The sequence below is a fragment of the Drosophila subobscura genome, chromosome A, assembly GCF_008121235.1.
Source record: "Drosophila subobscura isolate 14011-0131.10 chromosome A, UCBerk_Dsub_1.0, whole genome shotgun sequence".
Classification (NCBI taxonomy): Eukaryota; Metazoa; Arthropoda; class Insecta; order Diptera; family Drosophilidae; genus Drosophila; species Drosophila subobscura.
Genome location: NC_048530.1, coordinates 3,030,691 through 3,050,652, shown reverse-complemented (window position 1 = coordinate 3,050,652; position 19,962 = coordinate 3,030,691). Strand labels below are relative to the sequence as shown.

The window sequence follows — 19,962 nt, the reverse complement described above, 5'->3', positions numbered from 1 at the left end:
ACACAACAATATGCTTGCGATTATTTGTAAGATCAAAGATCAAGATCAAGCCAGAGCTTGATTTCTCTAAACACAAAATTATTTCTCATTTGCATTACTTCGATCCGATCTGGCGCGCTCGATAAATTCTAATATGTACTTTCCTCTTTTTGCTCTTTGACATCGTGCCGTCTCGCTCTTAACTGTGGCAATCAACGCATTTGCATTACACTACTCAGCACATTATTTGATCAATTGCACACATAATACATACATATGTATGCGTGGGATAGGGAACAAAGGCCATTAATAACATAGAATTAGGCAATTGTAATCATTTATTTGTGAATAAATAATTCAAATTGTATTTTTTTATACTATTTAATTATTTCAGTGCAAATGTTCCCACCAACCAGCTTGGTCTGTTCTGATCTTTTCGTAGTATTTAAGCTTTAGACTATGGAAATAAAGAAAAGAAAATCCTGGACCTCAAAGGCCCAAAATGCTGCTGCATGGTGTTATTATCAGCACTGCTTGTCGTCTTGTCCAACATGCGGACGATAAAGTGGTCTCTGGGCCTGCCATAAAATGTTGGCACTTTGCTGGGGTAGGTGCTGCCGATGGATTGGCTCAAAGTGCAGGTTGCGCACCACAAGCAAATCGAATCGAAACAGCGAACAGCGAATAAATGTTTAAAGTGCAAATAGACGACATTTATCGGCGAGTTTTATTGGTCAGCATTCGATAAAATTAACAGGCGCCGATCGGATCGTTGAAGGCTGCTGGTGGTGGTGCTGTGGCGGTGGCGGTGCTCCCTGATGGTTGAACCAGCCAACGGTTGTAATGTTAGTACACATAATTAAACAGAAGCGTAATCTTATCATTCCTCACTGCTAACCGCTTAATGTTTTTCTTTCGTTTTTGTTACTTTTTGGTGGTGTCGTCGCCAGACATAGCACGCAACACCGCAAACGGAAACAGCCCATGAAGACTCCTTCGACCCAATTGGTGTCCATCGCCGAGCAGGAGATGGCCGCTGCCGCCCTGGCAGCATTGGCCCGTCAGGAGGCGGATGAGCAGGCCAACTACTTGGGCTGCCTGGAGGATATGCAGCTGTTTGCCCCGCTGAATGAGCTGAGGGGCGACGACACTGATGTCATGGAGATGCTGTCGCCGGGGGCAGACTTTGACCTGATCGATCTGGTGAACGGGGTGAGCTCTTCTCAGAAAGCAATTCACACAGGGTCATAACCATATAATTCACACTCAGGCCCTGGATCCCACAGACAGTCCCACGCTATTGAAGAAAAAGTCCAGGCGGAGCACCAAACAGGTGCAGGGAGCACCGCATGTCTGCGAAGTGTGCGGCAGACGCTTCTCGGAGGCCTATAACCTGCGCATACACAAGATGACACACACGGACGAGAGGCCGCATGTGTGCGATCGCTGCGGCAAAGGGTTCCGGCAGTTGAACAAGCTGCGCATCCACTATGTCACCCATACGCCGGATCGGCCGCACAAATGCGACATATGTGGCAAGGGCTTTCGCTATGCCAACTACCTGGCCGTCCATCGTCGTCTCCACACTGGCGAGAAGCCGTATTCGTGTCTGGTCAAGGAGTGCGATCAGACTTTTCACTCAATTCATGCGCGTCGCATCCACTCGAAGCTGCAACATGCGGCTCCAGTTTCATCGGATGCGGTGGAGGCGACCACAGCCGTCACTTCCTCACTGAGCTACACCTGCCCCATCTGCGGCCGGGTGCTCACAGATCAGTGCTACCTGAACACGCACCTGAAGCGGCACTATAACCAGCGTGACTTCCCCTGCCCGCAGCCGGAATGCGGCAAGCGCTTCTTCAGCGCGTCAGAGGTGAAGCATCACCAGATCGCCCACACCCAATATCGTCCGTACGCGTGCACCCAGTGCCCAGCCCGATTCCTAAGGAAATCGAATTACAAACAGCATTTGAAGATACACGAGCGCTGAGACTCTCCTCAAGAGGGTCTCACTTTTGTTTGTTTGTTTGTCTTTGCCTTTGTTGTTGGGTTTGGTTTAGCTTTTTGTTTGGTTTTAATTGATGTAAGTGTTTATTTAAATATACGTTCCATATGTTTGTCTTTATCTGTATATTAGATATATATATATATATATATATATATATATATATATACTTGTGTATTCATACGTTGTGTATATGTACGTACGTACGTATGGTATGGGTAGTATTCTCCTCCCGTTGATCTGACTTTTTAAAGGGCTCTTCTGCTGTTGATCTCTGTGTGTGTTGTGTGTAAGCATAACTTATCGATTAAATTACATTACATTATTTGTGTGCGTGGGAGGGGGGCATATGGTCTACCAAGAGTATACATTACAATATATAAAAAACAAGCGATTGGTTTGGTTTAGCTTAAATTAACGATTGATTACGATTAAGGGCTGTGTCTCCGTGGCGATGCCAATCGTGATTAGATCCATATAATTTATTCGGTTGATGTTCCCAAAGATCACTTCAACGTTCCAAAAACATATAAAAACAAACCGAAAAAAAAGAAGCCACTCGCATACAAATATTTTTGGTTGAATGATGTTTAAAAAAAAAAAAAAAAAAAAAAAAAAAGAAATTAACTTACATCTAAAACTGGGTTGGGTTGGGGGGCGGGGGTTCTGCGAATGTCCACATTAAAAGCCTAGACAAGCAAAATGTAATTACATATTATAGAAGAAGACTTAAAGGCTATGACCCAAGAAAAAGCGCACACTTGCCACCAGCAAAATCTGAGCCAATTTCAGCGACAGCAGTTTGGAAGTCGACCCGGGATGGACATCCATCCCATCCCGTACCGAGAGAGAGTGTAAATTGTAATTGACATTTGAGCTATGGTTGGTTCCATTCCTTACAGAATAAATGATGCTGATCAAGCTCATACAGATTACGCTCATCTGAATACAAAGTCAGGACGTGAAGGGTGGAATCGATATCTTGAGATTTATCGACTTTATTACGACTCGTCATCATTACTACCGCACTTGCATGCCCCCATTGACCGTCGTGAGACCACACCAGAGAAGCGAGTTATATATCCTATTGTTCATCAACCACGTGATCCTAGCGCTCCAATTATATTAAGACGAGAGGAGATTAATATGAAGCCTGCATCTATGAACTTGAATCCAGTGACGGAGAATCGATCCCAGATGCCCCAGGTGTTTGATAATGATCAGAATGCTCAGCTTACGACGAAATAAGCCGCAGCATGCGTCACGTCTCTCCAGTCTTGGGTCCGCGAACAACATAGGTTTATACCCAACCCCTTCAGTTAATCGAACACCGGTAGAGTTACATCCTCTAAAATAACGGGTGGCAAATCCAGCACGAGATTTAGCATCCTCAAGCTCGATATTTATCCTCTTAGGTTGTTGTTCCGTTAATAAAGGCGTCTGCTCCCTTGAACTAATAGAACTGTTCTTTCGAATATTGTAATGAGCGTCAAGGTTTAATTGATTATAATCCAATCGCGGATCATTGATCATAATTACGATTCTACTACTGATATGGGGTCTTCTCAGTTGGCAATTAGACCGTGTTTTCTGTAACCCCTTACCAAGCGGAATTTCGTAGTAGTTAAATGCAGTTTTGAAATTGTGTGGAGAGTTCTCCCATTTGGGTTGGCTACTACTTTTTGATGTCTTGATGGGTTTTGGCCCTGGGTTGTGTGTGTGCTTCGCTCATTTTGTTGGGGCAAGTGCTTTGCATACATATGTACTAAGCATGGGATATACATACATACATCTATATGTAACTACGACTAACAAAAAGTGTTTGCTTAATTTTGCTTGCTGTGGATTAGTTCAAGAGTATCCTCAACACACACACACACAGACATACAATCGAAACGTTTAACAACCATCAAATATGACATTTATCATCGATCCCAGGTGGCAACAGGTCTCTCGGTCTGTCTCCCTCCATTGTCCAATCGATTATCCTGTGTATACATATATAAATTTGTTCCTGCTTCCCTGCTCCTGCTTCTTCTGGTGTTCTCTTCTTATGTACAATATTGTAGCGTGTGGGGGCTGTTTTCCGTTCTATTTTGTGGTGTGGTTTTGTGTTCTATTTTTGTGTGTAAGCTTCCAGCTTGATAAATCCCAGTTTCTGTTCTTTATTTTGGTTCCACTTTCTCTTTCACTGTCTCTTTCGTATAGCAAATATATATTCCAAATCACCCATTTATCTGTCTGTTTGTTGTTTTGCTTCTTTCACAAATAATTTCGACTGTCGCTTCCAACGCTAACCTCCCCATACACACTTGCATGGGGTTTTCCATACCCTTTGATCCTGCTTTTTTCTTGTTTGTGTATCATAAAATATATGTCTCGAAAAAAAATTGCTATCCAAAAGCTGCCTGGATTATCTTATCGAAAAAAACGTTCACCTCTCTCTTTCTCTTGCATTTCCACCTACACAATATAGACCTGAACAAGTCCTCTCATATATGTATGGATGTGTGTGTAGACGTTTCTAAAGATATACATCTGTATGCATCTCTGTCATATGTAGTATGTGTGAGTTGTTGTTCTCTTTGTATATGGGATATACATCTATGCATCTATGCTTGCATCTACTTTTGGCTCTCTTTTCATTAATTTTTGTATGCCTGAAAACTTATTTCTTATGTGCTCTGCCTCTCAATTACCGATTCCGGATTCCCGATTCCTGGTTCCCGAATCCCATTTCCCGCCATGCTCAAAAGTATGCAATTCAAGGACAGATAGATCTGGGATTAGGAACAGGTCCGCCCTGCCCTACATTTGTGTGTTACGTTAGGTCTCCTTCGATCCTGGACTGCCTACGACATGGAGCTGCAGGGCAGTCGCGGCGATCCCATTTGGGTGAGAACGCGATCCAGCCACTGGAGTGGGCCATTCAGATGCAACTCAATCCAACAGGGTGTCGAGGTGACAGTCTGACGACGATACTCGGCCCCCCAGCCCTTCACAAAGGACATTCGAATGGTGCACATGCGTGTCAGCTGGTAGACGGCCTCGAATCCCTGCGACACGGACTGGGAGAGAAGGGCGGCAAACTCCTGATTGTTGAAGATCTTCAGATTGCAGCCGGGCGGGATTTTGCAAACGGTTGCCGGATGCCAGCCGTAACGCTGATTGCAGTTCGGACTCTGCACGAATATGGACGAGTCGCTGAGGCATTCGGCAAAGACCTCGCCGCCAATGTAGTAGAGTCGAACGCCCTTGCCGATGTGTCGGCGTGTCTGTTCGACGACATCGTTGCGATTCACATTGGAAAGCAGACCGAGACAGAAGCGCTCCGAGTTGGAGGGATCTGTGAAGCCGTCCACAGTAATAGAGGGCTGGGAGGCATGAAAGGTCTCGCCGACCCGCGTGTTCAGCTCATAGTAGGAGATGGAGCACCAAAAGGCTGGCTCGTGGTACATCACTGGGGCGGCATCGGCGGGCGGCGTCAGGCGCGACATGTTCATGTTGTCATTGGGATCTATGGGGTCCCCATCCTCGCTCATGTAGCCGGGTGGCGGGGTGCCCGTGTTGGGAATGCTGCTGCCCACACTGAGCACGCTCGACTGCGAGTCCATGTTCTGTCCAAACGATAGTGGCTGCTGGTACGACGAGGATGACGATGAGGAGGTGGCCGAAACGGACACGGAAGCGGAGGCAGATGCTGAGGAGGAGGTGACCGGACCGCTACCACCGCCCAGTTCCATATACTGCGGCGGACTCAACGAGGCGCTGCGTATTATCGCAGCATTATAATCGGTATTATTTGGTATCTGATGCGTGTGGTTGTCCAACGGATAGTCCACTATGGAATCAGGCGGCGTGGGCAGCGACTTGGGCACCAATATCGACAGTTCGATCTTCTTGTAGTGATACGGATTGATGCAGATCTCGTCCTTGCGCAAGTGGAAGGCGTACTCGCAGTGATCCAGAGGCTTTAGTTCATTCTGTGACTGCAGATCCGGCCAGCGCCATAGGCGGCAGTAGATAACGTGTGGCAGACCCTTCCGCAGATGCTCGCCGGGGGGGACGGGCTTACTGCGCGGCACTGTCACGCAGCGCGTCTGGCAGTTCTGTGTGGAAATGGCACGCTCTAGCTCCTCCAGCTGCGAGTTCTTCTTGATCTTCTTCACCAGATTCTTGACGGCCTTCTCCGACCACTTGCCCTCGACGGTGTTGTCCTCGTTGCCCTTTTTGAGTGCTAACAAACGTTTGACCACTTGCGGGGTGAATGGCAACATCTCACGGTCGGTGGACACCAGAGCCTCACGCGCACACAACGGCACAAGGGGTGGGGGCTGGGGCGTGAGCTGGGGCTTAATCTGGCTCCTCTCTGCTGCTGGTGCCTAACGGCTCTTCGCTGAAGCTCTGTGCAGATCGAGTAGATGCAGCAGCAATTTGTCTCTCTCTCTTTCTCTCTCTCTGTCTTGCCGTGGGGGGGAATTTCCTCTGAATGCAATTTGTGCAAATTCAAAAAATTCCTTTGCTTTCCCTCTCCCCACGAGTGTTTGGTGAGGCGTGGAGCGTTGTCAGCGTTTCTAGAATTGTTTTATACAGTTAGTTTTTGATCAGCCTAAATGAGTGTGAGTGCGGCACGCTAAAATAATTAAAACTTGATAATTTGCATGCATGTGTGAGTTTGTGTGTACGCGATTTGATTCCACTTGTATGTATGCATGTATGTATGTACATGAGCCTGCGCTGCCGACTGGCTGGATCTGATAAAAAGCACTAGCGACCAATGTGTTGATGACGATGCTGGTGATAATTGGCGGTTCTACACGGGTCGCTGCTTGGTGTGGCTAGTGGTGTGCATGTGCGATATGATATGGCCATCGAGGTAATCTAACAATTTTGGCCATTGATTTCGCTTTCAGCTCTGGGCCGGGCCATAAAATGCAATCGTCTTGTGGGAGAGATTTGGCATGCGATGCGTAGGTGGAAAGGCAGACATCAGAACGGCACATCTATTATACCACGGCCTGTGTGTATGTGTTCGTGCGTGCATGTGCTTCTGTTGTTATTTGCCATTACTGTTGTCGCTAGTGCTGTTATAGTATGTATTGTGTGAGCCAAACAAGGTCAAATATCTGTCTGCAGCACACACACACGGGGGATACAATACACAAACGCAGACCATGGGCAGACGACACTTTGAAAACAAGACGCTTTAAATTATTGTTCGTCAAAGCTATTAAGATATTTTCGGGCCAGACTTTTTGGATTTTTCCATTAACAGAGGTGGCAGGCTATATATTATTTCGCGAACATGAGATTTTGTCACTTTATTTCAAGTTTTGTGCTTTATATTTTCCAATCGCGCGGGGTGGATTGGGGATGACAAGAAATTAAACACACACTCGCGTATGTACAAACGCACACACATGCATGGGTTCTTTGATTTTGAATGTATCCATTTTACCTGTACAAGCGTTTTTGCAAACGGCACCGGCACCTGAGCTGCTACTCTCCAACTCCGCTTCCGCTGCTCCGCTGGCCAGCCGATGGCAATTCAAGAGTTGAGACGGGCAATTAAGACAAGTATCAGCACACTTCCACTTTTGAATGCAATTGCAATTGCGTTGCGATGCGTTGGTGGGAAAACAGGGACGAGAACCACGACAGCGACGACGACAACCAAGCGGCGGCACCGGAACCGGGCGCGTACATCAAGGTGCTGGAGCAGAGGGGGGTGTTTGGAGGGTGGCCACCGTTTTTCAATTTGTGTATATCTTTTGCGCGCGCCAGAAAGTGACAGCTAGACACACAAGCAAAAGCACAAGAACCGCAACACACACAAACACGCACACAGTCACAACAAAGAATTTTATTCTATGTTCCTTTGCGCCCGTCTGCTGCTGCTACAGCTACTGCTGACCTTTCGCACTTTATGGATACTTTTCTAGTCCCCTTTCCACCGCCACAGCTGTTTTTGTCACTTTTCGAGTCGGCTCCGCTGGCTCTGCTCTCGTCCGAATTGTTGATTACTTAATGCCCGTTTTTACTTGACTTATCTGATAGTGCGTAATATCATGCGTCTCCGCTGGGCCTGAGATCTATTCCGAAAAAACCACACCACTGTGTCTGCGTCGGTTGCTGCTGTTTATTTCACATATACGCAGTTCTTATTCGCTTCTGCTTTGCTTCTTGCTTCTTTTCCCTATGCATATGCTTTCGTGAGTGCCTGTAGTGGTGTATATGTGACAGTGTGTGTGCCCGCTGCCTTTGTCATTCTCTGATTTTCAGACATCGACTTGACTATCGATACGAAGTTTTCAAAGAGCACATATCTGATTGTCAGACATCGACTTGACTATCGATACGAAGTTTTCAAAATGCACATAGTACGCAGACCATTTATTCACGTCCATTTTAAGCTACCGATATATCCGACTTTTGTCGGATAATTAACATCTGGCAGCGCTGTCATATTTTTTGAATTCAAAAGTTCTTAAGAACGGGTATACCGTGGTTTTTTATAAATGCTTCACAAGTGTTTAATAGTCATAATTTATAATCTTCTTAAAGATCAATTTTTACATGCATAGTAGTTGGTGTCGGTGGGGAACACTTGATGCAAGTGCGTCCCAGCACATGCGAAAAAAGGTCCTTGGATTGATGTTGTCTCTTTTAAATAAGATAGTTTATTGTTACATCTAATTTAGCTTAGAGCAATTGTCAACTAATGTCTAATTTAATCAGCTTAGGTTTTCGAAGAGCGCCACGTTTTCTGCAGTGCCTGTTTGACTACCTCATCGGGCGACGGTGTATCAAACCGAAAGCGTTTCACATTACTGCCATAGTCCTCCCGCCGGTACATCTTCAGGTGCCGTCGCTCCAGCACCGATATGGCGTATTTCACCTGTGGCTTCCGTGGCTCCGGGTAACCAACCACGGCATCCAGCATACGCCCAATGACACTGTGATGCTCTGGAGTCAGCAGATCGTTGCTTTCGGCATTCGTTGAGCATTTGTCGTCCGTCAACAAGCACGGCGAGGGGGCGAACCGCTTCACCGGATCGTAGGCAATGAATGGAATATCGAACTTCTGCGTGTTTTGGGCTCGCTTAAGTCTAGCTTTGGTCGCATACTCCTTGGGGGCTGCATATTTGCTGCCTTTGATCAAGGCTGTGGTCAGGTCAATGAGAGGGGTTGCCGTTGGCAGAGGATCTCGCAGGGGCGAGATTGTGTCACCCCCGTCGTCACCCGATGATATGTGCAGCCGATCCACAGCACGCTCCAGCTTGGGCAGCTTCTGCCCGTCGCTCATGTTCTGACTGTGAAGCTTGTTCAGCAATGGAATATTCAGGTTGGCCGCCACCGCCAATGGCTCTCCGGGTGCAACGCAGAGCTGCGGTATCACAAATCTAGGAGCTGTCTGGTCCGTCGCCGTGCCCCCCTCCGATAGTTCACGTTGCCGCTTGATTTCATTCAGCAGGCGGTCATTGCGGGCATCCACTGCCTGACGCTCCCTCTCCTGTGCAGCAAGGTCACTGGGCGTTGGGTCGCCTTTGTTCAGCTGCGGTATCTTCAGCTGTGGTATGACCAGTTTAAATGTTGGTGTGTTCAATTTTGTCGAATCATTTTGGGTGCCAAACTTTTGTTGAATGGCCTGGTGAAGGCTCTGCTTTTGATTGCTCTCCATTTGTAACCCAGTGTTTGACACATTCAGCATTCAGCGAGACCAAAAAATGTATTTTGTAATCTCTTTTGTTGTTATTATTTTTTCTTGTGTCGTTTTCCAGATGTGTGCAGTATGACCGCGGACTTATGGATAAAATATACCGCCTGACCCTCAGAAATATACCGAAATGTACCTTCTCTTTTTCAAATGTCCCGTAATCTTAAAACATTTTCCTAGATGTTGCTATTCTATATACTATTACCAGCTAGTTTGAGTTCTCAGCGCTAAAAATATACACAAGATTGGCAGGTTTTCTGGACTTATTTTTATTGGATTAATTGCAAAATAAGTTTTAAACTAAAAAGATCATATACGTGGGTGGGAAGGGGACGTTACGTCGTTTGACGATTTGTTGATGGGCAACCCATGGTATTGTATGGTATGGGAATTTGTGTACCCATTTCCAATAATTAATATTAAATGGTTCTCCAACACAGATTGACTTGTTTTTGCATTGATTGGAGCCTGAGATCACCAACATTCCCCTATATAAAATATTTGTGATTATCATTAGTAAACTATTTATTTGTGTCTCCGCAACAGACAACTCCGCCGATATATCGAACTGGTGTTGAACAACGTTTGAAAAAAATGCGCTCCAAGCTCGGATTCTGATTTTTATAAATATTTAGTTTTTGGAACATTTGTGAATGAAATGCAATTTGATCGCAGGTTGTCATTGTTTAAATTCTACGCATGATCCAAGCGGCAAATGGGTCCATCCTCCACCATTTTCAGATCCACCTTGGGTCCAACCAGATCGCGAATATTGTTAATGCCGTACTTGATCATGGTGGGTCGTTCCAGCGATAGGCCCCAGGCAATCACATTGACATTCTCCGGCAGGCCCATCGGCAGCAGCATCTCCGGCCTGAAGACGCCCGAGTTGCCCACTTCAATCCATTTGGCCAGGCCCGGATGGTAGCAGAAAATCTCCATGCTCGGCTCGGTATAGGGATTGTAGGCCGGCTTGAATTCCAGCTGAGTGATGCCTAGCTTGCGGAAGAACTCGTACAGCGTCCCAATCAAGTCGCCGAGCGTGAGGCCAACGTCAGCAATGACGCCCTCAACCTGATGGAACTCGGCCAAGTGTGTGGCGTCCAACGTTTCGTTGCGGAACACCTTGTCGATGCTGAAATATTTGGCCGGCTTGAAGCCGCCCTCCTGGTTGGCCAGCTTGAACAGCATGCGAGCACTTACGGCCGTTGTGTGGGTGCGCAGAAGGTTCTTTTGTGCCTCCTCGATCTTCCAGTCGTAGCCGTAGCCCATGGAGCCGTAGCCGCCCTTGGAATGGACGCTCTTCACGCGCTCCAAGTATTCCTGCGGGAACTTGTGGCTCTTGGCCGGATGGTTGATGAAGAAGGTGTCGTGGGCATCGCGAGCGGGATGCTGCTGCGGCTGGAACAGGGCGTCAAAGTTCCAGAACGAAGACTCCACGTAGTTGTTGGTGGGCATCTCGGAGAAGCCCATCTCCAGGAATATCTGTCGGAACTCAGTGCGCACCTTCAGCAGCGGATGCAGATGGCCACGCGTCGGCGGTGCCCCCAAGGCATCAAAGTTATACGATTTGAACTTTAGCTGCTGCCACAGGCCGTTGGCGAGCATCTCCACGGTGAGATCAGTCTCCAGTTTGGTGAGCGTGGTCGCGAACTCCGGCCCCTTGCTCAGGACAAAGCTCTTGATGGTGGTCTCCTGCAGTAGCTTGCGCTTCTTGAAGTCGGCCACTGTATTGGCCGGCAGGTCGGTCTTTCCTTGTGCCACCTGATTCAGCAGCTCCTTGACCGTATCCACAATCGTCGGCACCTTGCGCTTGACCAGCGGCGGCTTCTCACTCTTGTCAACCAGTATCCAGCCATTGGCCATGGCCTTGCTGAAGCCAACCTTGGCATTGGGATTGCCACTGACTTGCAGGAGCACTTGCTGTTCGATTCCACCCTCTGGGACATTTGCATATACTGCCGCCTCATGGCTGCCACTCAGGGCCACATGACGACCCTCTTCGGTGAGCTCTAGGGACTTGTGTGTGACTGTCGTGGCATTGACCAGCTCACCATGCGCCTGGATGCTTTTCAGTGCTCCGACAATTTTCTGGTGATCAACGGCAAAGAGGGTGGCCAGGTCCAGAGTGTCGACCTTGTCGGTGTTATCCAGATGCTGAAGAATACGCTCCGTGAGTTCGGTACTCATCTTGGACTACAAATTTGGCCGGTGATGATGATAAATGCACACAAAATTGCAAATCTCGTGTTGCCACAACGCAGGAAGAGGAAGAAAGCCGACAGTGTTGGCAAGCGTGCGATTCCAACTGGTCTCTCTATGACCAAAATCACACTCTCGGTATATATCTGTACAATTATCTGGCGAATAGTGTAGCTGACGATTTGTAGATGCTGGACACCTGAAAGATCAGAATTACAGCCATGTCCAGTCGATACACTAGGCAATCGATTAGCTGTAGCTGATGTTTGAAATTGCCAAACGCGGCAACCAGTCTCCAGAGTGACCAGTACGCGGGAAGTACAGTGCTGCAAAGCAGCAGCATAAATCAGCTGTCCGAGCATTGCAACCAAAAGAAGAAGCGAAGCGTTGGCGTTGCTTCACACAAACACACAAAAAACACAAAAATAAAGAAAAAGGAAAAGGGGATTCTGCCTGCAGTCAAGCAAATAACAAATGTCCATTGCGTGAGGACAAACGCACCAAAAGCCGAACATGCTGAAGAGCCTCCAAGCGGGCACCTACGCTGGCATGGCCAATGCCAAGTGCGGCGAGATCTACTTCCAGAGCCTAAACAGTTTTCGCATAGATTGTGCCTTTTGTGAAATGAAGAGCTTTGTATTTAATGACTTTCTGTTGCACGTCCAGAACGTGCACTTCGAGAACGGCCTGCTCAAGACAGAGGAGCTGGTGGAGCCCAAGGAGGAGATAGATGAGTCGGAGGGATCGCCAGATGCCAGTATGGAAGATGTGAACCCCTTTGCTTGGCACGAAATTGCCTCTGAAAATGATGAAGATGACCAGCACACCGACAGTGAGGATGACTACGACATGGATGAGGAGAACGATGATCCCGGCCGGATCATTCTGCAATGGGACAATTCCAACGCAATCGCAAAGGATTCCTCCACGCGCCAACTGCGCGCTATCAAAGTGGACTACAAGGAGGAGTCCGACGAGGAAGGCGAAAGCATTACCATTGACCTGGATCTGGATCAGGATCAGGATCAGGATCTGGATCTGGAGGATGACCTGGAGCCGGACCATCTCGACGACTCGACCACGAAACCGCTTTCCTGCCCACACTGCCCCAAGACCTATCAGGGACCGAAGACTCTGGAACGGCACATAGCACGCCAGCACAAGCCCGTGGATCCCGAAGTGGAGGCCGACTACGGGATGTGCCGCGTACTCGACTCGAAACCTCAGCCAGTGTACAAGTGTGAGCAGTGCGAGCACACATTCTTCACAAAAATGAACCTGGTGATGCATATGAAGGAGTACCATAAGATCAGGCGTCAGGCGGCTATCTCGGCCGCATCCGCATCGTTCACTTGCGTGGAATGTGATATGGAGCTGCCGCGCCTGCGTCTGCTCGACGAGCACATGCTGAAGGTACACGGCGGACCGGCGTGCGTGGTCTGCAAGCGGCGCTACAAAACACGCCACGAGCTCAGGCGCCACCAGCTGAGGCACAACAGCGAACGGAACGTTGAATGTTCACATCCCGGGTGCGGGAAGCGCTTCTTCACCAACCGCCACATGCGCAATCACACCAAGGTCCACACGCAGGAGAAGAACTTCGTCTGCGAGAACTGCGGCTACAGCTGCCGCAACAAAGAGACGTTGCGCGTCCACATACGCAGTCACACGGGCGAACGTCCGTTCGGGTGTACGGTGTGCGACAAGCGATTCCCATCCCATTCGGGGCTGCGCGAGCACATGGCCATGCACTCGACGGATCGGCCGTTTGTGTGCAATGTCTGCGATGCCACCTTCTCCCGCCAGAAGGGTCTCTACCACCACAAGTTCCTGCACACGGACACCAAGCAGTTTGTGTGTAAGCTGTGCGGCAATGCCTATGCCCAGGCAGCAGGATTGGCCGGTCACATGCGCAAGCATCGCAGCGAGGGGCAGAATGGTGCATCGTAGAGCATAACGATCGGACGGATAAGGAGATAAGAAGTTACACACTTACACACTTAAGATATAAAGATATATTTTCCAATCATCTACGAACTTTAACATTTTCCCAAGATTTTCGGCTACATTTAAGAACTCAGGCATAGTCGCTTAGGCACAATTTGCACAGTTTAGTTGTAGTTTTAAGCCTAAAAACACAAACACAAACACACACACTCTACTTGTGGTTTACCTGAAGAATTCCTGAACAGTTCCGCAGTGCAGAGGGCCAGAAAGGAAACTCGAACCTGAAGCCCGACCGCTATGCTGTTGGGTTTTTTGCTTTTAACATATTGTGTATATTGCATTGATAAGTACATAAATGTATGTACATATGTATGTATGTAGGTATGTACGTGTATGTAATAAAATGAATTCGTAACAATCCCTGTGCCAACCGTGGCCCCTGTGTCCCTTGTGTCACTTTGTGTGCGAAATGCGGAGGCTGCCGCTCTGTGTGTGCGCGCACGGCAATGGCCGAATTTAAATTTAGCCAACAATTACCTTTGACAAACAATTAATCGAGGGAACGAGCGAGCGAGTGAGCGGCAAATGCCAAATGGGTAAGACACGCGGCTAAACATAGTGCCAGCGATTAGCGGCAGCCAGCACTTGGCATCCCCACACGCAGCGTGACAATGGTCGGTAAGATGATGGCAAAAACGAGAGACAAGAATGAGACGGAGAGGAAGAGCGATATCCTGCGGCATATGTGCGAATACTGCGGCTACAGGACACGCATTCGGGGCAATCTGATGGTCCACAAGCGGCGACACACCGGCGAAAAGCCCTTCAGCTGCGACACGTGCCAGGCAAAGTTTGCGGCCCGCTATCAACTGAACACGCACCGGGAGCTGCATCTGGACGTGAAACTGCGACGCAGTCGCCACATGTGCAAGGATTGTAATGTTGGATTCTTGAGTGCGCGCGCCCTCTACCATCACCGGCCACTCCATGGCCCGGGGAAGCGGTTCAAGTGCTCACAGTGCGACAAATCCTATGCCCAGGCGGCGGGCTATGCCCAGCACAAGCGGTGGCATCGTCAGCGTAATCAGCGTGCAACGGCTGAAAGCTCCATCGAGATAAAGATGAATTTGGGAAGCCAGAGCCAAGACAACGATGCTGCATCAGTCAATTGTTAATTATCTATAATGCTTTCCTATGTAATGAATAAATGTACCTAAAAAACCGAATTCCAACCGTTGGCCAATGCAATTTGAGTTGGGCCGACGTTTCCGAGCACTGTTTTCGATAGGCGGGATTCCAGCGATCTATCGGAATCCTCCTTGGCCCGTTTGTTTACAACCTTTGATATTTGTTGATTTTTCTGCATGGGGACCCGCTGAAAACCCGTGTGCAGCATGCTGAAACACTGCTTAATCCATGTGGACTATACGCGTCTGCATGCACAGCAGAAAATGCAGCCCAAATGCGGCGAGATCTTCTACGAGCAGGAGTGCAACAGCTTCCACTTGGCTTGCTGCCTGTGCGACATGAAGCACTTTTCATTCGATGATTTCGTGCGGCACATTCGGAATATACACTTTGACAAGCAGGGCAAGCCACAGGCGGTTCAGCAGCCCCAGCCTAACTCTGCACAAGATAAATTCCTCCCAGTAGTGAAATATGACGATGTGCAGGAGCTGGAAGACCCTTGCACATTGCGCATCAGTGACGTCCAGTCGCAGGGCAGCCAGGAAACTGAAAAACTCTGGGAGTATGCAGAGAATTCGTCCGACACTGAGAGTGACGGCTGCGACCTGAAGCCAGAGACTATCTTAGGCAGCCCCTGTGAAAGGACAGATGAAGAGGATCAGGATGAGGACGAGGACGAGGAGGAGGACCAGAAAAGTATTTTCAAGGTATCATGATTGTGTCTATCCCTCTGGTTTTCTATTCCACTAACGCTTGAGCTCAATCCAATGCAGCGCCCGCCAAAGGAACTCTGCTGTAAGCACTGTGATCGCAAATACACATCGATGAAATACCTGAACATTCACATAAAGATGAGCCATCCGCACCCGAAGGCCTTCAAGTGCAGCGACTGTGGAGACGACTTCGATGCGGTGCGAGCACTGGAGGCGCATCGGCGCAAGCTGCACACTGACTTCAGCTGCAAACTATGCGCCAAGATCTTCAAGAACTCACGCACTCTTCTCCGTCATGTGCAGGGACATTCTGGTGTGCGGCAGTACAAGTGCGACTTTGAGAATTGTGAGAAATCGTTTACGAACAAGCACAACCTGAACTCGCACCGCCGAATCCACAGAACGGATCGAAACTATGTGTGCGAGCTGTGCGGCTATAGGTCGCGATACCGCGAGGCCCTCATCGTCCATCGACGCTCCCACACGGGCGAGAAGCCCTTCAAGTGCGAGACCTGCGAGCGCTGCTTCGCCTCAAAGTCGCTGCTGAACGAGCATCAGCCGATGCACTCCACGGAACGTCCTTACAAGTGCAACGATTGCGACGCAGCCTTCTCCCGCCCCAAGGCTCTCTACCACCACAAGCATCTCCACCTGGGCATCAAGAAGTTCAAATGCAAAGTCTGTGGCAATGCCTACGCCCAGGCGGCGGGACTCTCAGCCCACATGCGGGGACACAAGCAGCAAGCTGCCAACGGTGTGTCCGACGGCAACGAAATGGAGATCTTATTCACTTGCTAAGCACTCAAACACCCACTGTACCTACATATCCACATTAAGATCATTTTGTATATATGTCTCTATGTGAGCAGCGACAAGAGCCGCTGCCTACATATATCCGTTACTCAGTCAGTGTTGCATATGTTTGTAATCGTACATGCAATCGTGATTTATGTACCGTTAATTGTTCACTCTGTTTGTCCGTTTTACACCTAATGAATTTCCACCTCTCATCTAGCACCAAAAAAAACATGAGAAAGAGAGAGAGAGAGTGAGAAAGTTGGCGCTGGGATTAACTGTGCAATATAATAGGTTTAGTTATTATTTAAGAATTTCTGTTTTGTGTTTTCTTTAGTTTTTATCACCGCGATCCAGCACAAAAATATGTAAAATATTGCTATACTATTGCATTGGTTATAATTAAATTGCCCATAAGCAAAGTTAACCAATATATAAACTTGGTTTTTGGTCTGATTGAAGAATGAAAAAAACGAGTGATTTGCATTGTCAACATTTATTTTCAGGAACAGGAACTTATTTCTATGCACATTGTATATATGCATGTAAAGTTACATATATCCGATGTTAATTTGAATTCCCATTTCTTCCTCTTTTTCCAACTGTTAATTTTTGTATATTATATCTGATTATCTCTGATTTTGTTCATCACCCTGTGCTAGTTTTATGTGTAATCAACTGATAGTCATCAGAGTACTGGAGTTAAATGAATTGTATTGCAGTTAATGTCGGTTCTGTAGTTAAATATCCATTTATATTGTATTGTTTTTTTGTATCCGCAAATATGTATGTAATATTTAACAAAACATAAGTTGTTCCACTAAAATTAAATGAATATATTTTAGTTTATTTTGGCTCTCGCAAAAATGTATGTAATATTCCATTTATCTATATCTGAAGTTAATTTCGTTTTTGTGGGGTCTCATATTTGGTTAGTTTTACACAATTAATGTCGGTTCTGCAGTTAAGTATCCATTTACATATTTGTATGTAATATTTGACATAACAGAAGTTTTGTTTTTGTTTGGTTTTAGTTGGCTACTCCTTACTTTTGTCAGTTGTAAGAAGTATTTAAAATAAACTCCACATTCGAGAAGCAGAGAAATTCCTATGTTTTTGTTTTTAACTGGAAATATTTACAATTTTCGGCTCTCCACTCTCTGACCATCAGAGGTAGTGAAAAACGGTAAGTACTCTTATTGCTCCGAACATATTTTGGTATCCCCTATCCAACATTTAATTGGAATAATCGTACAATATATGTACATATCTGTACCTCGTGCTAAAGTTCTTCTATTCATCACCCATGAGCCGCTGTGCACCACTTATTGGATATGCATTTAACTTGAAGTTTAATCCCTTAACAAGATATCTCTCAAGTGCATATGCATTCAGATTTTTGATAAGGTTTAGCATGTGAAGTATTCTTCTGTTTACGGCATTTGATTGAAATACCATAAATATTTACAATAATATCTGTTGGTTAATAGCGTTAACATAAGTCCATTGATATCATATCCGACTAGATACATATTGGGAATATTATTATAGTATATTTGCTCTCAACAGATTTGGTTTTTTCTCTTTCTTTATGGAGCTTTTCAAATACACATAAATATTGTATCCATTAGGACTTCAGTTTACAATATCTTTGGATTATAGAATACACATGGAACATATGTATGTAGTCCAGACACAAATAGAGAATTGTTTTATATGGTTATTGGTGTACATTTACGTTTCTTTGGTTATTCTGTGTACCGTATTTTCTATGAGCCGCTGCACTGCACATAGTTCATTATTTTTGACCAGTATTTAAGTACAATATTTATGTTTCTATATCCTAACATATAGAGATATTTAATGGAATTATTCCAAAGACATTTGCATTTGTTGCAACATCGGAAATACATATGTACACATGAGCCCGCTGTACTGCAACTTTTCTAATCAAACAAAAAAAATGTATCTATAATTTATACCTATAGCATATAGAGCTAATGTCCTTGACAGATGCTCTAAACAATGGGGAATCGATTTTTACGCCCACACACGTATGGTGTAGTCCCAGCTGCCAGTTGATAGGGCGGTGCCATCGGGCGATACCTGCACGCAGGAGACCTTGTTCTCATGGCCATACAGCAGACAGACGCGCTCCGACTTCAGAGTGTCCCACAGATTGACGGTGTAGTCGTTGTAGCCAGCAAAGAGCAGGCGACCGCTGACCGAAAAGTCCACCGAGTTGACACCAAATATGATGCTCTCCTTGGCGAAGACAGCCACCTCGCGATCGGCCCGCATGTCGTACAGACGGCAGCTGCTATCATCCGAACCGGTGGCGATTGCATCTCCGCAGGGATGGAATTTGACGCTGTTCACATCAGACTGGTGTCCCTCAAAGGACTGCACAACATGGCCAGAGCGCATGTCCCAAATGAAGGCCATACGGTCGCAGCTGCCCGAGACGAAGGTGTTGCCCGTCTCGTTGGGAGCCAAATCGATGGCCATCACATCGCCCGAGTGGCCGTGAAAGCTTTGCAGCAACTGGCCGGACTCCACGTCCCACAAGGCGCATGTTGAGTCGCCGCTACCCGTCAGGATCTGCTGATCCGAGTTGGGATATATGCAGCACGACATGTAACTTGTGTGGGTGCCAACGGTGCGCTTCTTGGCGGCCATCTCCTCGTCGGAGGTGATCGGATAGACGGTCACCTTGTTGTCCAGTCCACCACAGGCAACAAAGTTACCCGACGGGGCGTATGCACAGGCCATGATCCAGGTGGTGGGCATGGTCACGGCATGCTCCTTGTTGGTGGTGAACGCATCCCAGATGATGAGGCGGCCATCCTGCGAGGATGAGATGATGTGTCGCTTGTCGGGACTCCAGTCGGTGCAGAGCACCTTTGCCTGGTGTCCCTTCAGCACCTTGCGGGGCTTGATGTTGACGTAAGCAATTTGCTCCAGGCGCTCCGCAATGTTCGACAGGTTGACGTCATTCAGCTTCGAGCGCTCCTCCTCCAATTTGGTTTTCAAATTTTCCGCCTCCTTCAGCAAGTTTGCCATTTTTTCATTGGCATTAACATTGCTGGCGGAGACAGCGCCCTCCGACATTTTCACTTAATTATTTTCCACTTTTTCACCAGCGTCGATTTGTGTGCTACTCTCAGTGTCAAGGCGAAAAATCAAGTGAAAAATCAATCATGAAAAAAGATGTATACCAAATCTGAATACACAACGGGCCCTTGCGCACTAGCGCGTGTGCAGCCAGTGCTGCAGACTGTTCGTCTTGAATCGATATGTTTCTGCAGTGCTGTGGAGCACACGTTTCAGTTATTTGCTAAGCATTCGAGCACATTCAATAAGAAGAGTTTGAGAAAAAGCTAAATAGCCCAAATACCTGTTTTCTCTTCTTTGTG

The 19,962-nt window shown here is 47.2% G+C and overlaps 8 protein-coding genes across 8 annotated transcripts; 4 read left to right on the top strand and 4 right to left on the bottom strand.

The window, feature by feature from the left end:
• The first annotated feature begins 581 nt into the window (after window positions 1-581).
• Window positions 582-2,593, top strand: LOC117896328 (zinc finger protein 234). Its single transcript, XM_034804569.1, has 3 exons — window positions 582-824; window positions 930-1,191; window positions 1,250-2,593. Exons 2-3 carry the CDS (start codon window positions 964-966, stop codon window positions 1,967-1,969), a joined length of 948 nt encoding a protein of 315 aa, XP_034660460.1. The 5' UTR covers window positions 582-824; window positions 930-963; the 3' UTR covers window positions 1,970-2,593.
• On the bottom strand, window positions 2,325-19,737 carry LOC117896259 (guanine nucleotide-binding protein subunit beta-5). The gene is made up of 3 exons (XM_034804453.1): window positions 18,582-19,737; window positions 3,788-3,792; window positions 2,325-2,338 (listed from the first exon to the last, which is right to left on the bottom strand). Exon 1 carries the CDS (start codon window positions 19,655-19,657, stop codon window positions 18,587-18,589), a length of 1,071 nt encoding a protein of 356 aa, XP_034660344.1. The 5' UTR covers window positions 19,658-19,737; the 3' UTR covers window positions 2,325-2,338; window positions 3,788-3,792; window positions 18,582-18,586.
• Window positions 3,978-8,236, bottom strand: LOC117896241 (mothers against decapentaplegic homolog 3). Its single transcript, XM_034804398.1, has 2 exons — window positions 7,443-8,236; window positions 3,978-6,558 (listed from the first exon to the last, which is right to left on the bottom strand). The coding sequence occupies exon 2, from the start codon at window positions 6,259-6,261 to the stop codon at window positions 4,837-4,839; it is 1,425 nt and encodes a 474-aa protein (XP_034660289.1). The 5' UTR covers window positions 6,262-6,558; window positions 7,443-8,236; the 3' UTR covers window positions 3,978-4,836.
• LOC117896321 lies at window positions 8,649-9,768 on the bottom strand. The gene has a single exon (XM_034804557.1). It carries the CDS (start codon window positions 9,693-9,695, stop codon window positions 8,724-8,726), a length of 972 nt encoding a protein of 323 aa, XP_034660448.1. The 5' UTR covers window positions 9,696-9,768; the 3' UTR covers window positions 8,649-8,723.
• LOC117896220 (phenylalanine--tRNA ligase alpha subunit) lies at window positions 10,314-11,984 on the bottom strand. Its single transcript, XM_034804358.1, has one exon. It carries the CDS (start codon window positions 11,889-11,891, stop codon window positions 10,395-10,397), a length of 1,497 nt encoding a protein of 498 aa, XP_034660249.1. The 5' UTR covers window positions 11,892-11,984; the 3' UTR covers window positions 10,314-10,394.
• LOC117896235 (gastrula zinc finger protein XlCGF57.1) lies at window positions 12,269-14,051 on the top strand. The gene has a single exon (XM_034804384.1). The coding sequence runs from the start codon at window positions 12,417-12,419 to the stop codon at window positions 13,851-13,853; it is 1,437 nt and encodes a 478-aa protein (XP_034660275.1). The 5' UTR covers window positions 12,269-12,416; the 3' UTR covers window positions 13,854-14,051.
• Window positions 14,410-15,076, top strand: LOC117896349 (zinc finger protein 32). The gene has a single exon (XM_034804608.1). The coding sequence runs from the start codon at window positions 14,522-14,524 to the stop codon at window positions 15,023-15,025; it is 504 nt and encodes a 167-aa protein (XP_034660499.1). The 5' UTR covers window positions 14,410-14,521; the 3' UTR covers window positions 15,026-15,076.
• Window positions 15,153-17,678, top strand: LOC117896250 (zinc finger protein 664). The gene is made up of 2 exons (XM_034804425.1): window positions 15,153-15,745; window positions 15,812-17,678. Exons 1-2 carry the CDS (start codon window positions 15,245-15,247, stop codon window positions 16,547-16,549), a joined length of 1,239 nt encoding a protein of 412 aa, XP_034660316.1. The 5' UTR covers window positions 15,153-15,244; the 3' UTR covers window positions 16,550-17,678.
• Window positions 19,738-19,962: the final 225 nt, after the last annotated feature.

Bases quoted from the DNA above. Each gene is read 5' to 3' on its own strand.
- LOC117896259 (XM_034804453.1), bottom strand. From the start codon at position 19,657: ATGTCGGAGGGCGCTGTCTCCGCCAGCAATGTTAATGCCAATGAAAAA.
- LOC117896328 (XM_034804569.1), top strand. From the start codon at position 964: ATGAAGACTCCTTCGACCCAATTGGTGTCCATCGCCGAGCAGGAGATG. The intron at 1,192-1,249 runs GTGAGCTCTTCT...ATTCACACTCAG, and splicing joins TGATCGATCTGGTGAACGGG to GCCCTGGATCCCACAGACAG.
- LOC117896321 (XM_034804557.1), bottom strand. From the start codon at position 9,695: ATGCTGAATGTGTCAAACACTGGGTTACAAATGGAGAGCAATCAAAAG.
- LOC117896349 (XM_034804608.1), top strand. From the start codon at position 14,522: ATGGTCGGTAAGATGATGGCAAAAACGAGAGACAAGAATGAGACGGAG.
- LOC117896250 (XM_034804425.1), top strand. From the start codon at position 15,245: ATGCTGAAACACTGCTTAATCCATGTGGACTATACGCGTCTGCATGCA. The intron at 15,746-15,811 runs GTATCATGATTG...AATCCAATGCAG, and splicing joins ACCAGAAAAGTATTTTCAAG to CGCCCGCCAAAGGAACTCTG.
- LOC117896241 (XM_034804398.1), bottom strand. From the start codon at position 6,261: ATGTTGCCATTCACCCCGCAAGTGGTCAAACGTTTGTTAGCACTCAAA.
- LOC117896220 (XM_034804358.1), bottom strand. From the start codon at position 11,891: ATGAGTACCGAACTCACGGAGCGTATTCTTCAGCATCTGGATAACACC.
- LOC117896235 (XM_034804384.1), top strand. From the start codon at position 12,417: ATGCTGAAGAGCCTCCAAGCGGGCACCTACGCTGGCATGGCCAATGCC.